General features: G+C 42.8%; 1 protein-coding gene across 2 annotated transcripts in view; it reads right to left on the bottom strand.

Annotated features, from left to right (window-relative positions):
- Window positions 1-15,683: 15,683 nt before the first annotated feature.
- chd7 (chromodomain helicase DNA binding protein 7) overlaps window positions 15,684-18,807 on the bottom strand; it is a 134,013-nt gene continuing 130,889 nt past the window's right edge. Inside the window, exons 35-41 of one of the 2 annotated variants that reach the window (XM_037682118.1) lie at window positions 18,610-18,780; window positions 18,252-18,488; window positions 17,940-18,155; window positions 17,680-17,817; window positions 17,455-17,559; window positions 17,195-17,375; window positions 15,684-17,084 (exon numbers count right to left, since the gene is read on the bottom strand). In XM_037682118.1, the coding sequence (XP_037538046.1) occupies window positions 16,081-17,084; window positions 17,195-17,375; window positions 17,455-17,559; window positions 17,680-17,817; window positions 17,940-18,155; window positions 18,252-18,488; window positions 18,610-18,780 (2,052 nt within the window). In that variant the 3' untranslated portion in view covers window positions 15,684-16,080. Of the gene's footprint in view, window positions 17,085-17,194; window positions 17,376-17,454; window positions 17,560-17,679; window positions 17,821-17,939; window positions 18,156-18,251; window positions 18,489-18,609; window positions 18,781-18,807 lie in introns of both variants that reach the window. The other variant, XM_037682117.1, reaches the window with a different exon arrangement.

The following is an 18,807-nucleotide window of genomic DNA, read 5'->3' on the forward strand; positions in this document are numbered from 1 at the left end:
ATGCCATAGTTTCATGACACAAGAATGTTAGGAAATTACCTAATGGAGATTTTGGTCAAAACCTTAAAAACCATGTTCTGTGTGATCTCAGTATTTGGTGTCAATGAGTGTCAGCTACTACCACACTACATTCTACCACAATATCTGCAAAACTGCCTGAATTAGACATTGTTGTGTTTGCTAACGTGAGGTACATCTGGTGATTATTTCCAAGAGCTTTGTTAAAATCTGGCCAGTAATTCATTTGATATTTTGCTAACAGACAGCATTTACTTCAAAGAGTTGCTTGAACAAAGACCTAAAATATTCTGTTAATACTCAAAATCAATGTTGTGAACTATCACATCAATTTTGACCTCAGTATTTGTAAAACTGTTTATAGCCATTTTTGTTTCGGTTGATTAGCTGTTGCAGCCATCTTGATTTGAATTCACTCCAAAAGTTCATCGGTTGTCGATGTACATCCAGTCATTCTGTGCAAGGTTCATTCAAATCTGTCCAGTGGTTGATGAAATGTTTTGGTGACACAGCCGTCCCCCTGATTAATAAAGTGTCTGTCATTTAGGCAGCGGGTGATAATAAAAACTAAACATGAGTAAAACCGGACCAAACTAAAAGCTGAGCACACACAACCAGAATCTGACACTCTTAATTTCAAAAACAATTTATTTATTGTTTTAGGCACATAAAATAAAAAATACAATAAATAAATAAAGAGCGAGCTTTATGGCTATGAATCAATCCTAAATAATTCAGACACTTTGGAGTTTATTCGAACGTTAAAACTGGACTGTGGTGGAACCCCAGATGTTTTCTGTTCTGGTCTCTGCTCATCACATGATCAGTAACATTACTGGTAAAACTGGGGTACATCAGAACTGACCCACTTTTTAAATCATCATCTTACAACAACAGCATAGAAGATTTTATGGCTTTTAGTTTTGGTGTGCTGCCCCACGAGTTTCAGTGGCCCCCGCATGGCCACCCCATTAAAACATTTCTGGAGATGTCACTGCTAATACATGAAGAGGAAAGTTTTTTTAAGGTGATTACTTTTTGTGTTTGTTCACCTCTGGATGTGAAGCTCTAACTGCTCAAATGTTATAATTGTTAGATTTTGTTTTTCTGAATGTAAAATAGAGACATTTTACAAACCTTTTGTACAGGTTAGTTGTAGATGCAAGACTGTGCGACTCATCAGCAGAAGAGAGGAGTAAGGTGGCATCCACATGGGAACAGTGTTTTGTGAAAATGAAGTGTTTGTCCTACTGTTTCAGCCTCGGGTTCTTGGAAACAATGTTTTAGGAGCCACAAAACTATTTTTTGAAACCAGGTTCTGAAGTTAAGGGAAAAAAAAATCATGAACCACCGTCCTTGTATTTTAGTGTGGACAACTGAAACACAACTTTTTGAAAACAATATCAAAACCCCATCTCTAATCTAACGTTGGACCTCAACATGAACAGCAGGTTTCACGCTCGTGTTTGCTCCTGATCCTTTAATGAATAAAGATCTGAGTGTTCATGTTTTTGGAACTCTTAGAGAACAAAAACAGGCGAACCTCTAATGATAACTGCTACAATAAGAGATGGAAATGCAAGCGGACTGATTTAAAAGAGTGACATCAACATGAAGAAATTATGACTGTGACACTGCCATGTTTCCTCATCTGGAGTCTTAGAGCCTTTGGAAGTTCAGACTCTCTTGGTATCAGTAAAAGTACAGCAGATCTAACAGGCGTTAATGATTTTTGGTTCATGTGAGAATGGTACTTGGAGGAGCGGGGCTATTTTTATGCTAAGATGCTGAGAGACATTAAACAAGCCCAGCCTCACGACCTCTGACCAGATGGACTGTAGATCACAAGAACTTCAAACCAGACGTATGAGATTTTAAAACTGTTCATCTACTCCTGAATTAACACAAGACTGTTGGAGCTGCAGTATGTGCACCGTAAACAGAAAACCAGATAAAAACCGATGTCCTCACTGGCTTTCATGCTTCAGATGTATCTCTTGTGTTTAAAAACTTGCATCAAATTTTGAGGAGAGGAACATCAAAGATCAGTGAACCTGAGAGTCATAGAGATTCACAACAATCCAAACTGCTTTGTTTACCGCGTCACATGTTTGGGATCTATAACGAATGGAAAGAACGGGTCACGTGTAAAAAAACATATTAATGAGATTAGTTCCTTCTTCAGCTGGTAATCCATTCGTCCATCTGTCTTTCTATCCATCTGTCTGACCGCTCATCTATCCATCATCCCTCTCAGTCAGCCAATCGATACCTCATGTCAGGATGAGGTAAGTGATGACTTCAGAGTCATTAAGTGATATGATAGGTGGACACGGAGCCATCAGCAGCCGCAGCTGGAAATGGATGGACCCCAGGCACCCTGGCTCGTATTTCACCGGCCTCTCTCTCTCACACACTTACACATTTATAACACACACACAAACGAATGTGTTGGCCCAGTGAGGATCTCCTATCTCCTGCCACAGAAATGGATTTTTCCCCTGCAGACCACACAGACCTGATTCATATCTCTATTGATTTAGATGTGGAGATGAACTGAATGGGATGAAATGAGATCGGCCCCAGAAATAAATTAGAAATTAATCATATTGATCTGTTCCTGATACACACATGGAAACAGTTACACATATACTGTATAACAGGTTGAGCTACAGCAGTGACACACTGCGACAAGCCTCGGGCTAATGAAAATAGAATTAACACAACGATGAGACTTTCATGGATCACCTCGAAGAGAAGCCTGAAACCTGAATTTTGTCAGGCAAGCGTTCAGCTGAGTGTGAAGCTGAGCTGGTTTGCTGATCACCTTACCAGTCTTTTACTGGAACTTCAGAGCTGATGGCTAAGACCACCTAGTTCAGATCAAACCATTTCAGTAAACAGGACAACAGGCCAATTCACCAACGTTCATGCTCAATAATCCAGGTAGAAATCCAACAATGTTCAGTCAGGTCATCTGGACAGTTTCTTTTGTTGCTGAGATGTTTCGTCCTTCATCCAAAGGACTTCTTCAATCTGAGGAGGAGCCACCAAACAAACTGATTCCCACAAACAGAATACTCCACAGTGGGGAAAAAACAGTTTGCTGGCGCTAAGATGTCCTCCGGGGCCCGCCCTCTCCCCCGTTAACTCCTCTGAGGCAGTCATGCCAACGTGGTTCAAAACACCTCCTCAGATTGAAGAAGTCCTTTGAATGAAGGACGAAACGTATCAGCAAAAGAAATAAAACAAAAGGCTGCTAATTGAAACTCAAGTTCTGATGTTTTGTTTCAATACATCCTTCAACTTCTCTTCAAAAAAACATGACACACTAACTGTTTTCTGTAAGCTAAACATCCATACTGCTTAATCTCTTCTCGTTGCATTTTTAAACTCTAAATGGAACAGGGATTAAAGAAACTCTCACTGTGCTAGCGTGGCACCTCCACCCCAGCTCGTCTGCTTGGTTGTTTGTTGTCATCATTGCAGTCAAGCTGCAGCTCAGGCAGCTTCAAATACTCACTTCTTTCCCCCACACTCCTCTCAGGACCTCGATATACTGCCATCATGATGACCAATACTACGGAGGGCTTGTGCATGATTATCATCATCATGAACCCATCATGCTCCGTCACGTGTAACGTGTTCCTAATATGCATTAAAACATTTAATCAAGACCATAAAGCTTCTGGCAGATTGTTTACATCACAGCTTCTTGGTTTTGAGTGTTTCAGAGAACGAAGTTAAGCGCATGACAGTACGTGGCATAGACTGCAGAACCAGCAGCACGTACAAGCCGCAGATCTTCTGTCTACAACTGAACAGTATCCTCAGCGATTTCTTAACGATTCATTTACACTTACCTCAAACTGTCATATTTATTGAATGGCATGGTTTAAACTGTTTGGTGCTCTGCAAACCGAAAAGACTCAGAATACTAAAGGTGCTTTTATTTATAAATGTGGAAGGGTGTAGGGACTGGAGGGACCTTCAAAGAGGGAGATAGGGTAAGTAATGGGTAAGTAATGGGTAAGTAATGGGTAATCAATAGATCTTAAGTTCATAAGTAGAGGAAGCTATGCTTACTATGTAAGTTTTCTTGTTCGGAGGATTCCACGTCTCCAGGACGTAAGCAGATGTTTGAAGGAGAGCGACAGGTGGGACCAGAGATGGGAGACGAAGACAGTTCTGTCCAATCTTATCTTCCAGGCTCAGAGGCTCCAGGCAGTGAACGTTGAGGCACAGGGGAACCAAGCTCAAAAGAAACAGCTCGAGGCACAAGAATTGAGTTTCCACAGCAAGCGGCTGAAAAAAACACAAAGAAGGATTCAAAGGTTACACTTAGTCTTGTGCTCACAAAGACATTTGCTAAGGCTGCAGGTTGACTTCACCGGAGGTGAACCAGCGCTCCAGCGTCAGTATGTGATCTGGCTTCAGTCTTTATGTGATCCTAGTTCGTCAAGGCAGCCACCATGTGGTAGATGACACACGCCAGTAGATGGTAGGTAGACAGGTAGATGACACACACCTGTCACTCATGTACTGTAAAGAAATGGTTAGTGACAGGTAGAGGAAAATCAGGAATTGGAATCTTCACACAAAATGGAAATGAAGGGTCAAAAACCCATTAAAGAAATAAAATACATGTCGATAAAACCACAGACCAAACCATTTGGATGTTTATTCTTGAAGACATTTGGTGACTGTTCATTTGAGGGAAAGCAGCATTTACTCTGATCTTGTGTAACGGTGATGAAAAAATATTTTTCATGAAAATTATTTAGAGATGACACTACAAGTTAAACATTTCAGAAAGCACACTGAAATTCACACATTCACAACTCAACACAGGATGGAGAAATTGAATCACATACTGAGTGAATGTTTTCTGATGACTGGGCTGTTCAGTTACAATTAATCTTTGCATGATAAATGGATGTTTGTATCTAAAATAATGTTTAACAGCTTCTACATATGGCATCTGACAGCATGTGCACGCAGAATAAAAGAAGGGGAAAGTATGGTACTCTTCTCTTAATGCGGCTTTTCCCTCTTCAGGGTCTCCACAGCGAGTCATCCTCCTCCATCTCACTCTGTCCTCTCTAACTGCATCCATATCTGCATCTTTGTCTTTTTCCAGGCAGCTGCATTTCTAACATCCTTCTACCAATATACCCACTGTCCCTCCTCTGGACATGTCCAAACAACTGTCCCTCCTCTGGACATGTCCAAACCATCTCAGTCTGGTCTCTCTAACTTTATCTCCCAGTTGTTCAACCTGTGCTGTACCTCTGATGATCTAATTCCTAATCTTATCCATCCTTGTCACTCCTAAGGAGAACCTCAACATCTTCATTTCTGCCACTTCCAGTTCTGTCTCCTGTCTTTTTGTCCATGTCTCTGTCTCCAGACCATACAACATAGCTGGTCTCATCACTGTCTTGTAAACTTTTCCTTTGACCTTTGACTTTTTATCACAAATCACTCTTGAAAGTTTTCTCCATCTTGCCTGGACTCTCTTCTTCATCTCTTTACCACACTCCCCATTTTCCTGGACAGTGGACCCCAAGTACTTGAAGTCCTGCACCTTTGTGACCTCTGCTCCTTGTAGCCTCACTGTTCCACCGGCCTCCCTCTCATTCACACACATGTACTCCGTTTTATTACGGCTGTCTTTCATTCCTCTTCTTCCATGTTCATACCTCCACCTCTCCAGGGTATCTTCCACCTGTTCCCTGTTGTCACCACAGATCACAATGTCATCTGCAAACATCATCGTCCACGGGGATTCCTGCCTGACCTCATCTGTTAGTCGGTCCATCACCAGAGCAAACAAGAAGGGGCTCAGAGCCGATCCTTGATGCACTCCCGCCTCCACCTTGAAGCTATCTGTCAATCCTACAGCACATCTTACCACTGTCCTGCTGTCCTCATACATGTCCTGCTGTCCTCATACATGCCCTGCTGTCCTTATACATGTCCTGCTGTCCTCATACATGTCCTGTACCAGTCTAACATACTTCTCTGCCACTCCAGATTTCCTCATGCAGTACCACACCTCCTCCCTCAGCACCCTTTCAGATGTTTTTTCTAAATCCACAAAGACACAATGGAGTTCTCTCTGACCCTCTCTGTACTTCTCCATCAGCATCCTCAAAGCAAAGATGATGATATCTGTGGTGCTCTTTCTTGGCATGAAACCATACTGCTGCTCACAGATCGTCCAAGTTTTGCTTCCACAATTCTCTCCCAGATCTTCATCATGTAGCTCTTCAACTTAATTCCCCTGTAGTTGCTACAACTCTGTACATCACCCTTGTTCTTAAAAATGGGCACCAGCACACTTCTTCTCCATTTCTCATTTATCTTTATTCAATCCTCATTCATCTAGGGGGAGTGGTGGCGCAGATGTTAGAAGATGGGCCTGTGATCGGAAAGTCGCAGGTTCAACTCCCGGTACTGTCAACATCAAATTGTGGGTGGAAAAGGTGAAACACCCACACCTGCCTCCACCCTCATTCACCCCACTCTGGGCCCCTGAGCAAAGCCCTTAACCCCCACCATCTGCTCCCTAAACAGGTCTCTCTTGAAAATGAGTTCTTGTGACTCAATGAGAATACCTGGATAAATAAAGCGTAAATGAAAAAAAAAAATCTTCTCACCATCAAATAAGCCATTGAATATTTTAACAAAAAACCTCACTACCATCTCTCCAAGACATTTCCAAACCTCAACTGGTATGTCATCAGGTCCGCCTGCCTTTCTCTTCTTCATTCTTTTCAGAGCTTTCTGGACTTCACACTCACTAATCTTTCCCACTTCCTGGTCCACAGTTTCTATGACCTCAACTCTTCTTTCTCTTTCATTCTCTTCATTCATTAGCTCCTCAAAGTACACCTTCCATCTTTCCATCACACTCTCCTCACTTGTCAGAACATTACCATTCCTATATTACACAAGCCTAACCTGCTGCACATCCTTTCCAGCCTGATCCCTATGTCTCACCAATCGGTACAACTCATTCTCATCTTATTTAGTGTCCAGCCTCCTATACAACTCATCATACACCTTCTGCTTTGCCATAGCTGCCTCCCTCTTTGCTCTACATTGCATCTCATTATAATCCTGTCTCCTCATTTCTGTCCTCTCACTGTCATATTCTGTCTTGGCTAACCTTTCTATGAATAGCTTCCTGCACTTCAATATTCCACCACCAGTTTTTCTTATCATCTATTGTCTGTTCAGATGACACACCAAGTACCTTCTACCAGTCTCTCTAATTTGTTGCAGTAGCAATTCATTGGTTATTAATTAGAGACATGTAGGAAGTAATTGATGGAGTTATTTTTTTTTTTTTTTAGTATACAGGTATTGGTCATACAATTATAATATCATGAAAAAGTTGATTTATTTCAGTAATTCAATTCAAAAAGTGAAATTTGTATATTACATTAATTCCTGATGCATGCTCAATAATCGAGGTAGAAAAATCTAAAAAAGTTAAATCTGGTCCTCTGGACATTCAAAAATCAAAACAAAGCAAAACAACAACAAAAACAAAAATAGAAACGTTTCGTCTTTCATCCGGATGACTTCCTCAGTCTGAGGTGCTGTATTCAGCTCAGTCTTATAAATAGCACCTTCTCATAGTGGATCAACCAGTTTGTTGCTGACAACCAAAACCAGCTGCTCACATGGTCAAGAAGGACCATCAGCCTAACAATGGATCAGGATGCTAATGATCCATTGTTAGGCTGATGGGCCTTCTTTTTCTTTTTTTTTTTTCTTTTGCACCCAAAACCATCACTGTCTGTGGAAACTTGACACTGGACCTAAAGCATGATGGATTCTGTGTCTCTCCTCTCTTCCTCCAGACTCCGGGACCTTGATTTCCAAAGGAAATGCAAAATTTATTTTCATCAGAGAACATAACTTTGGATCACTCAGCAGCAGTCCCAGGAGAGACACTTCTGATAATGTCTCTTGTTCAAGAGTGGCTTGACACAAGGAATGTGACAGCTGAAACCCATGTCTTGCATACATCGGTGCGTGGTGGTTCTTGAAGCACTGACTCCAGCTGCAGTCCATTCTTTGTAAATCTCACCCACATTTTGGAATGGGTTTTGTTTCACCATACTCTCCAGGGTGCAGTTATCCCTATTGCTTGTACACTTTTTTCTACCACATCTTTTCCTTTCCTTCACCTCTCTATTAATGTGCTTGGACACAGAGCTCTGTGAACAGCCAGCCTCTTTAGTAATGACCTTTTGTGTCTTGCCCTCCTTGTGCAAGGTGTCAATAGTTGTCTTTTGGACAACTGTCAAGTCAGCAGTCTTCCTCATGATTGTGTAGCCTACAGAACTAGACTGAGACCATTTAAAGGCCTTTGCAGGTGTTTTGAGTTAATTAGCTGATTAGAGTGTGACACCAGGTGTCTTCAATATTGAAGCTTTTCACAATATTCAAATTTTCTGAGATACTGAATTTGGGCTTTTCATTAGTTGTCAGTTATAATCATCAACATTAAAAGAAATAAACATGTGAAATATATCAGTCTGTGTGTAATGAATGAATATAATATACAAGTTTCACTTTTTGAATGGAATTACTGAAATAAATAAACTTTTTCATGATATTATAATTTTATCACCAGCACCTGTAAACCGAGATCTAACTTGATGAGTAGGTTTGACCTATAGAGTTTAATTTCTCTCCTTAGGGAGCTAGAAAGTGAGACTTAATACTGTACATTCTAAAATTTCTTATTAAATTATGTATTTTAAATCTGGATCTAATGGATATACATATTACTACTATGTATTGTGCTTTTTCTGGTCAGAGTTCCCAACTGAATTGAAATTGCTTAAAAATCACAACGAGAAGTTTAAACTCAAACATTTGCCTCTAAAGTAGAGGATGATAAAATGTCTAATAAATATTAGGTTGCTCAGGGTGCAGTTTTAGCTTTAACTCAATGGAATGGAGACATCTTGGTTGGTTGTCATTTTCTCACCTGCTTTCAAATTTAAATTTAGTTTAAGACCTGGTTTTAGGATTCATGTTTAAAAAGTTTGGGTTCAGATTATCTCTGTGGTTACTTTGGCTTTCAGTTTCGATGTTCAGGTCAAAACCAACTTATGTAAGTGTGTACTTGTGTTTTGTTTTAGGACTTTTACTGATATAATAACCTACCCTGTCAGGACCGATAGTCCTTATAGGACTCAAAAACTGGTCTTAATCCTCAACATTAATTCAAATGGGGGTTGGATTAAGAACGTACTGGTAATATTTAGGTTTAGGTCAAAGGTCAGGGTTAGGTTACAGAAGTGAATGAAAGTCAATACACTGTCCTAATAAGGATAGAAAAACAAACTTGTGTGTGTGTGCACTGTGCGCACACGCGTGCATGTGCGTGTCAATTGAATCAGTGGCTCCTTGTGCCACATTTCCACCATTTGTCTCCCTTGGAAACAAGAGAGAGACATAAAACCCCAGAGCAAACATGGGGACATCTGGACCTGTCTCTTCCTCTTTCCTCCCCTCTTCAAGATTCTCCTCTCCTCCTCTGTCACACCCCCTCTGACATCCTCCTCTCTCCTCCCTTTTTATCCCACTCTCTGTCCCTCTCTGGGGGCTATCAATCACAGCTGAGATGACTGGGCGTGCGGCTGGCCTGTAGGTGGTCATGCCGACGGCAGATGGCTCTTTATCGCTGGAGCCCTGGCCTCTCCATGACAACCGCAGAGAGCAGGAAGTGACACATCCAGCCGAGTGGAGAGAGATTCATCTGGACAGGAGAAACACACACACACATGCGCTCATACTCCTATCGTTGTGGGGACCCATGCTGAGCAGTTTGCATGCTGACCCGTTACCTGGACCTACTGAATGCCAAACCATAAATTCAATCCTGGAATAAATAGTGATGAACAGGATGTTTGAACAAAATGACCAGATTTATATGTACACAGTAACCATCCATCATCTTTACCCGCTTCTTCCTTTTTGGGTCATGGGGGTCACTGGTGTCCAAATCCAGCAGTCACTGTGTGAGGCAGGGGACACCCTGGACAGGTTTCCAGTACAGTCACCAATAATACTAAACAAAAATCTGGCAAATATATAAGTTTTTAATGCTTGGAAGGAGAAAAGAGGACGTGTGTGTGTGTGTGTGTGCGTGCGTGCGTGCGTGCGTGCGTGCGTGCGTGCGTGTGTGTGTGTTATGGGTGGCTGGTGAATTTCACGTCCCACTTCCTCCTTCAAGACGATCAGACCAGACGTCTGTCTCCACAGTGGAGCCTCTGTATTGACGACACGTCAGTAAAATGATTTGTAGTAAAAAGTTATTCTGAGACAATATCATGGTTTTTATTAGATGTTTTTTCTTTTACAAGTTTTGTTTCACGTTTTTATCTGTTTTTATTTTACAGAAGTAGGGAGCTGGTCTTCTAGTTGGAGGACTGAGGGTTTGATTCCCAATCTCTGTAGTGTGCTGAAGTGTCTTTGGGCAAGATATCAAACCCCACACCCGACCCTGATATGCTTAATATAATGATACAAGCATATAAGAATGCTAAATGGAGTGTTAATAAAGAACAGAACGCTTTGTGTGTGTGTGTGCGTGTGTGTGTGAATAAGAGGATGTGAATATTGTGTTTTGATGATGAGATTAACAAATGTGTTATATCCTGTAAGTGTGAACCATTTACCAATTATTTGGTCAAATAATTTTGGATGCTTGTTTTTAATTTTTTTTCTAGAATTTTTATTTATTTATTAAAATTTTGGTTTATAAAAATTGAATAATTCCCATAACATTTAATAAACATTAAATATTTAATATTTTTTTTACCTGCTTTTCAACTAATCATTATAAAATACATTTGAACACATTATTTTAGAATAAATCATTTTAAACCCCAAACGTGTTAAAACAACACCGTTGGCCAAAGTGCTATACACTAACACACACAAGCATATAAAAGGCTGTGATGGGTCAAAATTCAGCATTAAGGAATTTTCGACACACCATCTTATATTTGTTATACATGTCCTTTGCATCTAACAGGGTTTGTGCAGTGCTCTGAATTTCTTCTTCATTTTAAAAGAAAAATATAATTTTATGAGCAATATGTCAATCTTAACTAAACACTGATTGCACAGTCTACATAAATAACTTTAGCAACATCATAAACTTTGTATTTTGCTGCATCTCTGTCCAACCTGAGAGTTTATGAAGCTGAATGTAAAAACTCAATGAAACCGTCTCTTTGTAATAAAATGGTTATTAATCTCACAAATCCAACAAACTACTGAGACCAAATGAATGTTGTAGAAAAACATGACAAAGATTTAGGTCCAATCTACATCTTTCTGTCAAAGCTATCCAACAAACGATTACTTCAGAAAAATGTATCTTTGCTCAGTGAATTTCAGTGTTTGTTGAGGTCACTGTCCGGCTGGAAATCAAAGTGTTTCTGGAAGGACTCGCAGGTCCGTTGTCTGTAAAGCAGCCTCAGTGTGGTTCTGACAGCCGACACCGGGTTGTTGAGTTTAAAACGGCTCAAGTCACCTCCGGTCTTTCTTATCTAAATCAGTGGTTCCCAACCGTAATCCTTGAGGAACACCGTCTTGCATGTTTCCCTGCTTTGATGCACCTGATTTGAATGAATGTGTGATTAACAGATTTCTGTAGAACTTGAAGTAATTAAATCACTGAATCAGGTGTGTTGGAGCAGAAAATAACTGAAGCATGCAGAATGGCGTTCCTCAGGGACCAGGGTTGGGAACCACTGATCTAGCTATTTCAATATTTTCTCCACAAGATTTTTTTTTGTTCATGCAATCAGCTGCAAATCTCAGCTGAGCTTAAAGGTGTTGATTTGGGACCAGAGGTTTCTTCTCAGAGAGCCTCCTTTCTTGTACTGGTTGAAACCAAGTGGTTTGACTTCAGACTGGAGCTGGTGTTCCAGTAGAACTTCTGGTTGTTGCATCAGTTTCTCTCAGCTGAAGGGGCCAGTTTGGGTCTTATTTCAGAAGCTGACTCAACCAGACAATGATGATGGTAAAATAACTTCAGATTTAAAAAAAAAACTTTTATGGATAATTTATGCTCTGCGTTGATGAAACCATACAATAAATTTAAATTTAGACAAAAGTCTTGATGTTTCCAGTTCCAAGAAGTGACAAAATGTAAAGATGTTTCCACTCAGAGACATTCAGGTTCACACTTCCAGTCTTGGTGTTTAATTTTTTTCGGTTGTTAGAAAACAAATTGTTTTTTTAAATAAGTCTAAATCCAGTGCAGGAGCTCAGTTTCAAACATTTAATGATACAATCTTCATTTAATCATCTGAACTGAGGCTTGTCTTGTCTGCAGCTTTGAAGGAACAGGACGTTTCTGTCGGCTGGATGGACGCGCACACAGTTTGATAATTTCCTGTTTCACCTCCACTTGACCTGCGGCTTCACCTTACCTCTTCTTCAGTGCGACACATTATACACGCTCCTTTATGACCACCCAGTCTGGTTTATTCAAGCTTCCTATAGCTGATTATGAACACGGTGTTCAACAATGAGGCCTTCTGCTAGAAGTTTGTTTTGTTGCTTTAACTTTACGTTATTTTAGTATAAAACGGTCTTTTTAAATGTTTTTGTTCTACATCGATGAGGAGTTTCTCTTTTGGGCATCAATCACTTCATAAACAAGTCTTATACTGGGGTCAGACCAGCTTAGGCTAGACTTAACGAGTCGTTCTGGGTTCAAAATGTCAGATGATGGTGAGTGAAACTGTCAGTTCTGTTAGAAGACAAAAATCAAAAGTATCAAAAGGGTTTTCCTGTTTTCTATGATCAAGATGTTTAAAAACATAAACCGAACGACTGAGGGGGCATCGTTTGCCTAAATGTCTTTTAGAAGGGAAGACAATTACCTGCGGGGGTCTGTCATTTATCTGCTTCTTCCCTTTCGGGTCACTGGTGCCCATATCCAGCCAACACAGTGCAGGAGGCGGGGGACACCCTGGACAGGTCTCCAGTCCATCACAGGGACAAACAACCATTCACTCTAGGAACAATTTAGTTACCAATCAGTCTAACATGCATGTTTTTGATCTGTGGGAGGAAACTGGAGTTCCTGGAGAAACACGCATGCACGGAGAGAACATGCAAACTCCACCCAGAATGGCTTCCCGGCTGGGATTTGAACCAGAAACCTTCTCACTGAGAAGTGTCAGCTGTACCAACTGCACCACCGTGCTGCTCCGGCTGGTTTCTACTGAATAAAATCTAAATTTCCAGGTCCAGTCAAGCCCAGTTCCAAAGTTTGATTATAATTAATTTAGATTAACAATTTGTAAACTATTTTAAAACAAACTGTGAAAAGGCATAATCTAATCCTAATCTAGCTGCTATAAACTCATCAAAAGCTACATGAGCTGCTGTATTTCAGAGGATTTAATTCAAAACAGGAACTTTAAATCGACAATGTAAAAAGCAGCTTGTTGTATTTTGTCACTTCTGTTTTTGTTGCTTTTGACTCTTTTTAAATTTGCTAACTTCAATATGTAAGTTTTGTTTAAGTAGAAAAACATCCAAATTCAGTTTTTTATTTCTCAGATGGTCAGGAATAAATGGAAATTGGTGACAATGATGAAACATGATTTATATTTTAAGAAAAATTAAAGCACTGTGACACAAAATATTTGCTTTTTACAATTTTAAGTACAAGAACGTCAGTTTTAAAAAGCACTATTTAAAATTCAATTTGTGCTAAATTTACCAATTATTAAACAGTAATTTTAAATTACCCAGTGACCACAGGTGGGACAAAAACTCAAACTGGATGCAGCAAAATGAAGATAAAATAATTAACCTTCCGCAGCACATGGCTCCTTAGACCCGAGGTCAGTGATTAAATCAGAGTTGAATAAAGACGCCACTCGGAGGATTGGTTTCCTAGGCGAATATTATGATTCACTTTTATTAAAAGCATCATAGCTACAATTCATCATACATGATGTCTCAAAAACAACAAAAAATACACAAACCCAAAACAAAAGAAAAAACAAAAAGGAAAATAAAACATTTACATGTTATGACTGTAAACTTCAAGGCTAGTTAAGAATTTTGAGGTAATGCTCTTCAGCTTGCTGGCTAAAAGTAACAAAATGTATTTTTTTTTTTCAAGAAAAGTATCTAAGTAATAAAGGTACCTGATTAATTTACTCTTTAACACCAGTGCATGAACAGGAACAGAGTGAGACGAGACTGACTGCAGGACTTAAATGCCATCATTTACGTTTAGTTTCTGCTCACGCGACACACGCGTGTGTGTCGTATGAGCAGAACGTGTGTGTGTGTTGGGAGAGTGATGCTGAACATTCAAAAGCTGCCTCGGTTATTGCTGTCTCAGCGTTGTGGAGGAGATGGACGATCTTTGACGGGGACCGGTCTCCCCCCTCTCCCTGCTGGCCTGAGAGCGAACGCCCGGCCACTCTGAGCGTGTTCGAATGTACTTTTTATTATCTCGCCCGCTTGTAGCACTTCACTTTGTTTATTTTTCTTAAATCAGACACTTGAACTGGCCTTTGGGGAAAACAAATCAAGCACCGCTCGCGCTTTTCAAGTATTTAAAACTTACTCGACGACCAGAGTTTAACTACACGGAGAAACCTGTGAATTTCCAACCACTCTGTTGAAAACGTGTCTCAGTCCTGTTTGGGCCAGGCCTGGTGTCAGTGTGTGTGACTAGAGCAACAGTCTTTAAAAATAATAATTAAAACAAAAAGGTCACTAGGGAGCAGCACTTGGTCTGGAACTACCGGGATGCGAAGAAAATAAAACGGACAAGATTTCTAAACGGGACAACGACCGGGAAATAAAATAAAAAAATATATTCATTTATATCTTATGTGCCCCCCCTTTAAAAGAATTAACCTGAAACATCACATCCCTGTGTGGACCACCGTTCCAAATTCATTCGCGGAGGCCTCTGAGCACGTGCGGCAGGTCTCAGCAGCATGAAGCGGAGCAGTCAGAAGGCCTGACTGCAGGCAGACCCAGCACGCCTGGCACCCCGTGTACCAAACGCCAGCCGCCTCCACGAGAGGGGCACGAGTCAGACCGTGGCAGTAGAAGAAGACTGGTATTCAGTGTGGGACTGGGTTCAACAGTAAGGATTCAGCGTGCACACACACACAGTCGAAGAGAAACAGCGATAGAGACGAGGCCTCCAACGGTCACATGACCTAGAAAGAGGGATTAGTGTGTGTGAGTAGTGGTGGACACCTGGATGTGTGTGTGTGCTGCTCACAATCAAACACACGCTTGGTGTGTCAGAAAGACTGAGCGTTACGTCAGTCCGCTTCGTTTTCCTCATCAGAGTTCATCTGGTCTGATATGCGAGAACTACATTAAAAACAAAGGCGCTCTGAAAAAGAGCAACTCCATTACCCACAATTCCTTTCCGCAGCAGCTTCCAGACAGACAGCAGGGTAAGCTGCAAGGCTGGTTTTCTTTTGAGAACTCGAGTCAGATAAGAGCACCAGCGACGGGCGTTTCTTCGGGTTTTGATGAGATGCTGCCAACAACCAACAACAACAACAACAACAAACAGTCCAGACAATAAAGGAGGAGCAAAAAAAAAAAGAAAAAAAAAAGAACAGAGCTGAAAGCAGCAATAATAATAATAATAATTATAATAATAATAATAATAGCACTATCGGAAACATTTAAAGTCCTATTTGAGAGGTTGCGGGAAAGAAGTGTGGGCGCACAGTTCACAGCGCACGTGGGCCAACCGGGGAGGCAGGAAGTCTTAGAAGAAGAGGCGGCGTGTGAGCGAGCGGCTGCCGTCCATCAGAGATTAAGTTAACACAAAGACGCTCCGCCCGCTCCACACCTCCAACTAACAGTGAAGGAACAATCATCAAAACTCAACGGAGAAAAACTAAGAATAGTTTGATATTTCTGTCGGAGGCGTGTAAACGTGCTGGGGGGTGGAAGGGCTGCTGTCGGGGGGGGGGCGGAAATGTTCAAGGCCAGTCAGTTTTGGGTTTCACTTCAGTCACTCGTGCTCTTCTGAGGAGACGCTGCTGCCTCCTCCTCTACTCCTCCTTTATCAAGAGCTGGATGTTCAAACGCTCCCGTTGCCCCCCCTTCTGCTCCTCCCTCTTCCTCAGCCAAGTCTCTCTCTGCTCCTTCGTCACCCTCCTCCTCCTCTTCTGTAGATTTCACACCCTCCCTCGTGTCCTCTTCCTCATCTCTTGGGGGGTTTGGGGTTGGGGTGCTGTTCCCCATCGCTCCAGCCATGGCGCTCTGCAGCTCAGCGAGGGTGGAGGCTGTTGGGAAGCCTGACAGGCTGAGTCCCGCGAGGCCTGGGGGAAGGAACATGGAGGGGTAGAGGAGTCCGGGGGCCATGGTGGAGAGGAGGAAGGGGTTGAATGCCAGCGAGTTGGCAGACATGCCGGCAGCAGCCAGCAGGGCGGCTGCGTCTCCGTTCATGGAAACTTCTGTTGACGAGTCAACGGCCGGCAACTTAGGAGCAGCATCACTCACCGACTTCTCCACCTTTACTGCGCCGTCCTCCATCTTCCTTTTCTTTGCCTTTGTCACTCCCTCCTCGTTCCCCTCCGCCTCCTCTTCATCCTCCCCCACCTCGTCCCCGTTTTCTCCCTCTTCTTTCTCCTCCTCCTCTCTCTTCCTCTTTGCCAACAGCGCCTCCTCACCGTTGCCTCCCTCTGCCTCCATTGTCCCGTTTCTGTTGCCTGCAGCGACGGAGACGGAGTTGGATGAAGTTGTGGCAGCGGCCGCCAGGCTTCCACCAAAGAGTCCTCCAAGGCTGAACATGTTGGGGAGGGCGGCGGCCATATTGGGCAGGCCTCCTATACTGGGCAGCATGAGGGGCAGCATGGAGGCGGCGGCCGTGTTGGCAGCGGTCTGTTTGGGGTCAGTGTGAGAAGGGAAGGCCATCAGACCAGCAGCTAACTGCAGCGACTGCAGGCTCTGGAGAGAAGACAGGTCCATCCCTCCAAACAGGCTGTTGAGCAGCAGAGGGTTGATGCCTCCTGCAGACACAGAGTTCAAACTTCAATCTTGCCTCCTCAGTAGAAACACAACCCCCCCCGCTGAGATAAAACTCAGACTGATGACATCATAAACTCAGATAAACATGTACCTGCAGTTGAAGCAGCTGTAGCCAGTGACGCCTGCGCAGCCTGAGCAGCTGCTGCAGCCTGGGCAGCAGCAGCTGCCTTCACAATCTCAGATTTAGGCCGCCGCCCCCGACGGCGCATGCCCTCTTCTCTGACTACAGGGCCAGTTAGAAGGCGGTCAAACATGGCTTCTGGGAGGAAACCCTGTCAGGTGGAGAATTTTAGCTCCAACTTCAGCAAGAACCAGCAAGTTGTGGACTTGATAGGTTTTGACTTTACTTACCGACTGTTTGACGATGTCTGTCCAGTCAGGAGAGATAGAAAACTCCGGGTTCTCCAATAACCACCGGGGAAGCTCCTTCATTGGTGGAGCCATAGCTCCGCCCATCTAAACAACAAACAGGAAGATGAGATGAGTTTCTCGTTTGGATTTGACAAGTGAGAAAACACAATGACAAACCATTTGCTCTTCATTAACATCTGTGACTCCAGATGTTTTTTTATTTACCTTGCGTCCATTACGCCTGTTGACCACAGGCACCCTCTCATCCCCAGTCAGGGTGTTGATGTCGATTTTGTTGGGGTTTCGACAGCGATGGCGTTTCTGTTTGGGCTTAGAAAACTGAGACAGGAGCAACTCCTCGCTCTTCTGTGGTGAGAGGAAAAAAAACAAAAACGCAGGCAGACATTATTGTCGGTGGAATTAAAAGCAGGACAATCTCATTAAGATTTAATCTCTTAAGCTTGAGGATGAAGGCAGTGTTTTACTGGTGTGAATCCAGGCATGTCCATGGTGTACGTCGGGTGCTGCCTCAGCCACTCTCCAAGGTCTTTGCTGGAAACTGCTGCCTCTTCCTCCTCCAGGCTACCTGAGGTCAGAGACCGGGTGCTGGGACTCTGCTCGGGGACAGGGAGGGGTCTGTGGGAATGGGCAGCCTCCTGGACCCCCTCCACACCTGTAATCTTTGTCCCATCAGCATCCTCCTGAAAACGTGCCACATGGGGAAAGGTTGAAGTTGCCCTGTCTGTATAACCGAGGAGCATGTGTGCGTGAAAAGACTTGCTGTTTGTCCTACGCACCCCCCCTCCTGCTCTCTTGTTGCCCATGAACAGCAGCTCCAGGCCCTCCACATTTTTCCTGCGGCCCCGCCTTCTTCTGATGATGGGCAGGTCAGCCTCCAACGAACCGTTGGCTCTGTGTGCAGAGGGCGGGACTTGCTGAAGCAGCTCCATTTGGGCTTTGAGGGAGGGGCTTGTCACCAAGGCACTGGGGAAGCCAGTCAAAGTGGAAGATGCCTTGTGGTGATGGTGTACACCCTGAAGTAAAAGGAACATTGTTTCAGTACGTTTGCATCAAGTTCACGAGGAATACTTGAACACTTTTAGAAACACTAGCTTGTCATGAGTCTGCTCTGCACGGTGAGCGTTTCTGAGGCACCTTGGTGAGGTCTATAGCCTGGTTCTGAGATTCTGCAGCAGCGTGGCTTTCTCTCAGCTGAGCCACCATCTCCATCAAGTTGCGTCTCTTGGCTGCTCTTTCTGCCTCGATCTCAATCTTTTTCCGTCTCCTCCTCCTCTGTCGAGGCACCGTCAAACTCAGAGCATCCTCCTGCAACACAGCACGTCAACAATTACT

The sequence above is a fragment of the Nematolebias whitei genome, chromosome 9, assembly GCF_014905685.2.
Source record: "Nematolebias whitei isolate Nwh7 chromosome 9, NemWhi1, whole genome shotgun sequence".
NCBI classification, from domain to species: domain Eukaryota; kingdom Metazoa; phylum Chordata; class Actinopteri; order Cyprinodontiformes; family Rivulidae; genus Nematolebias; species Nematolebias whitei.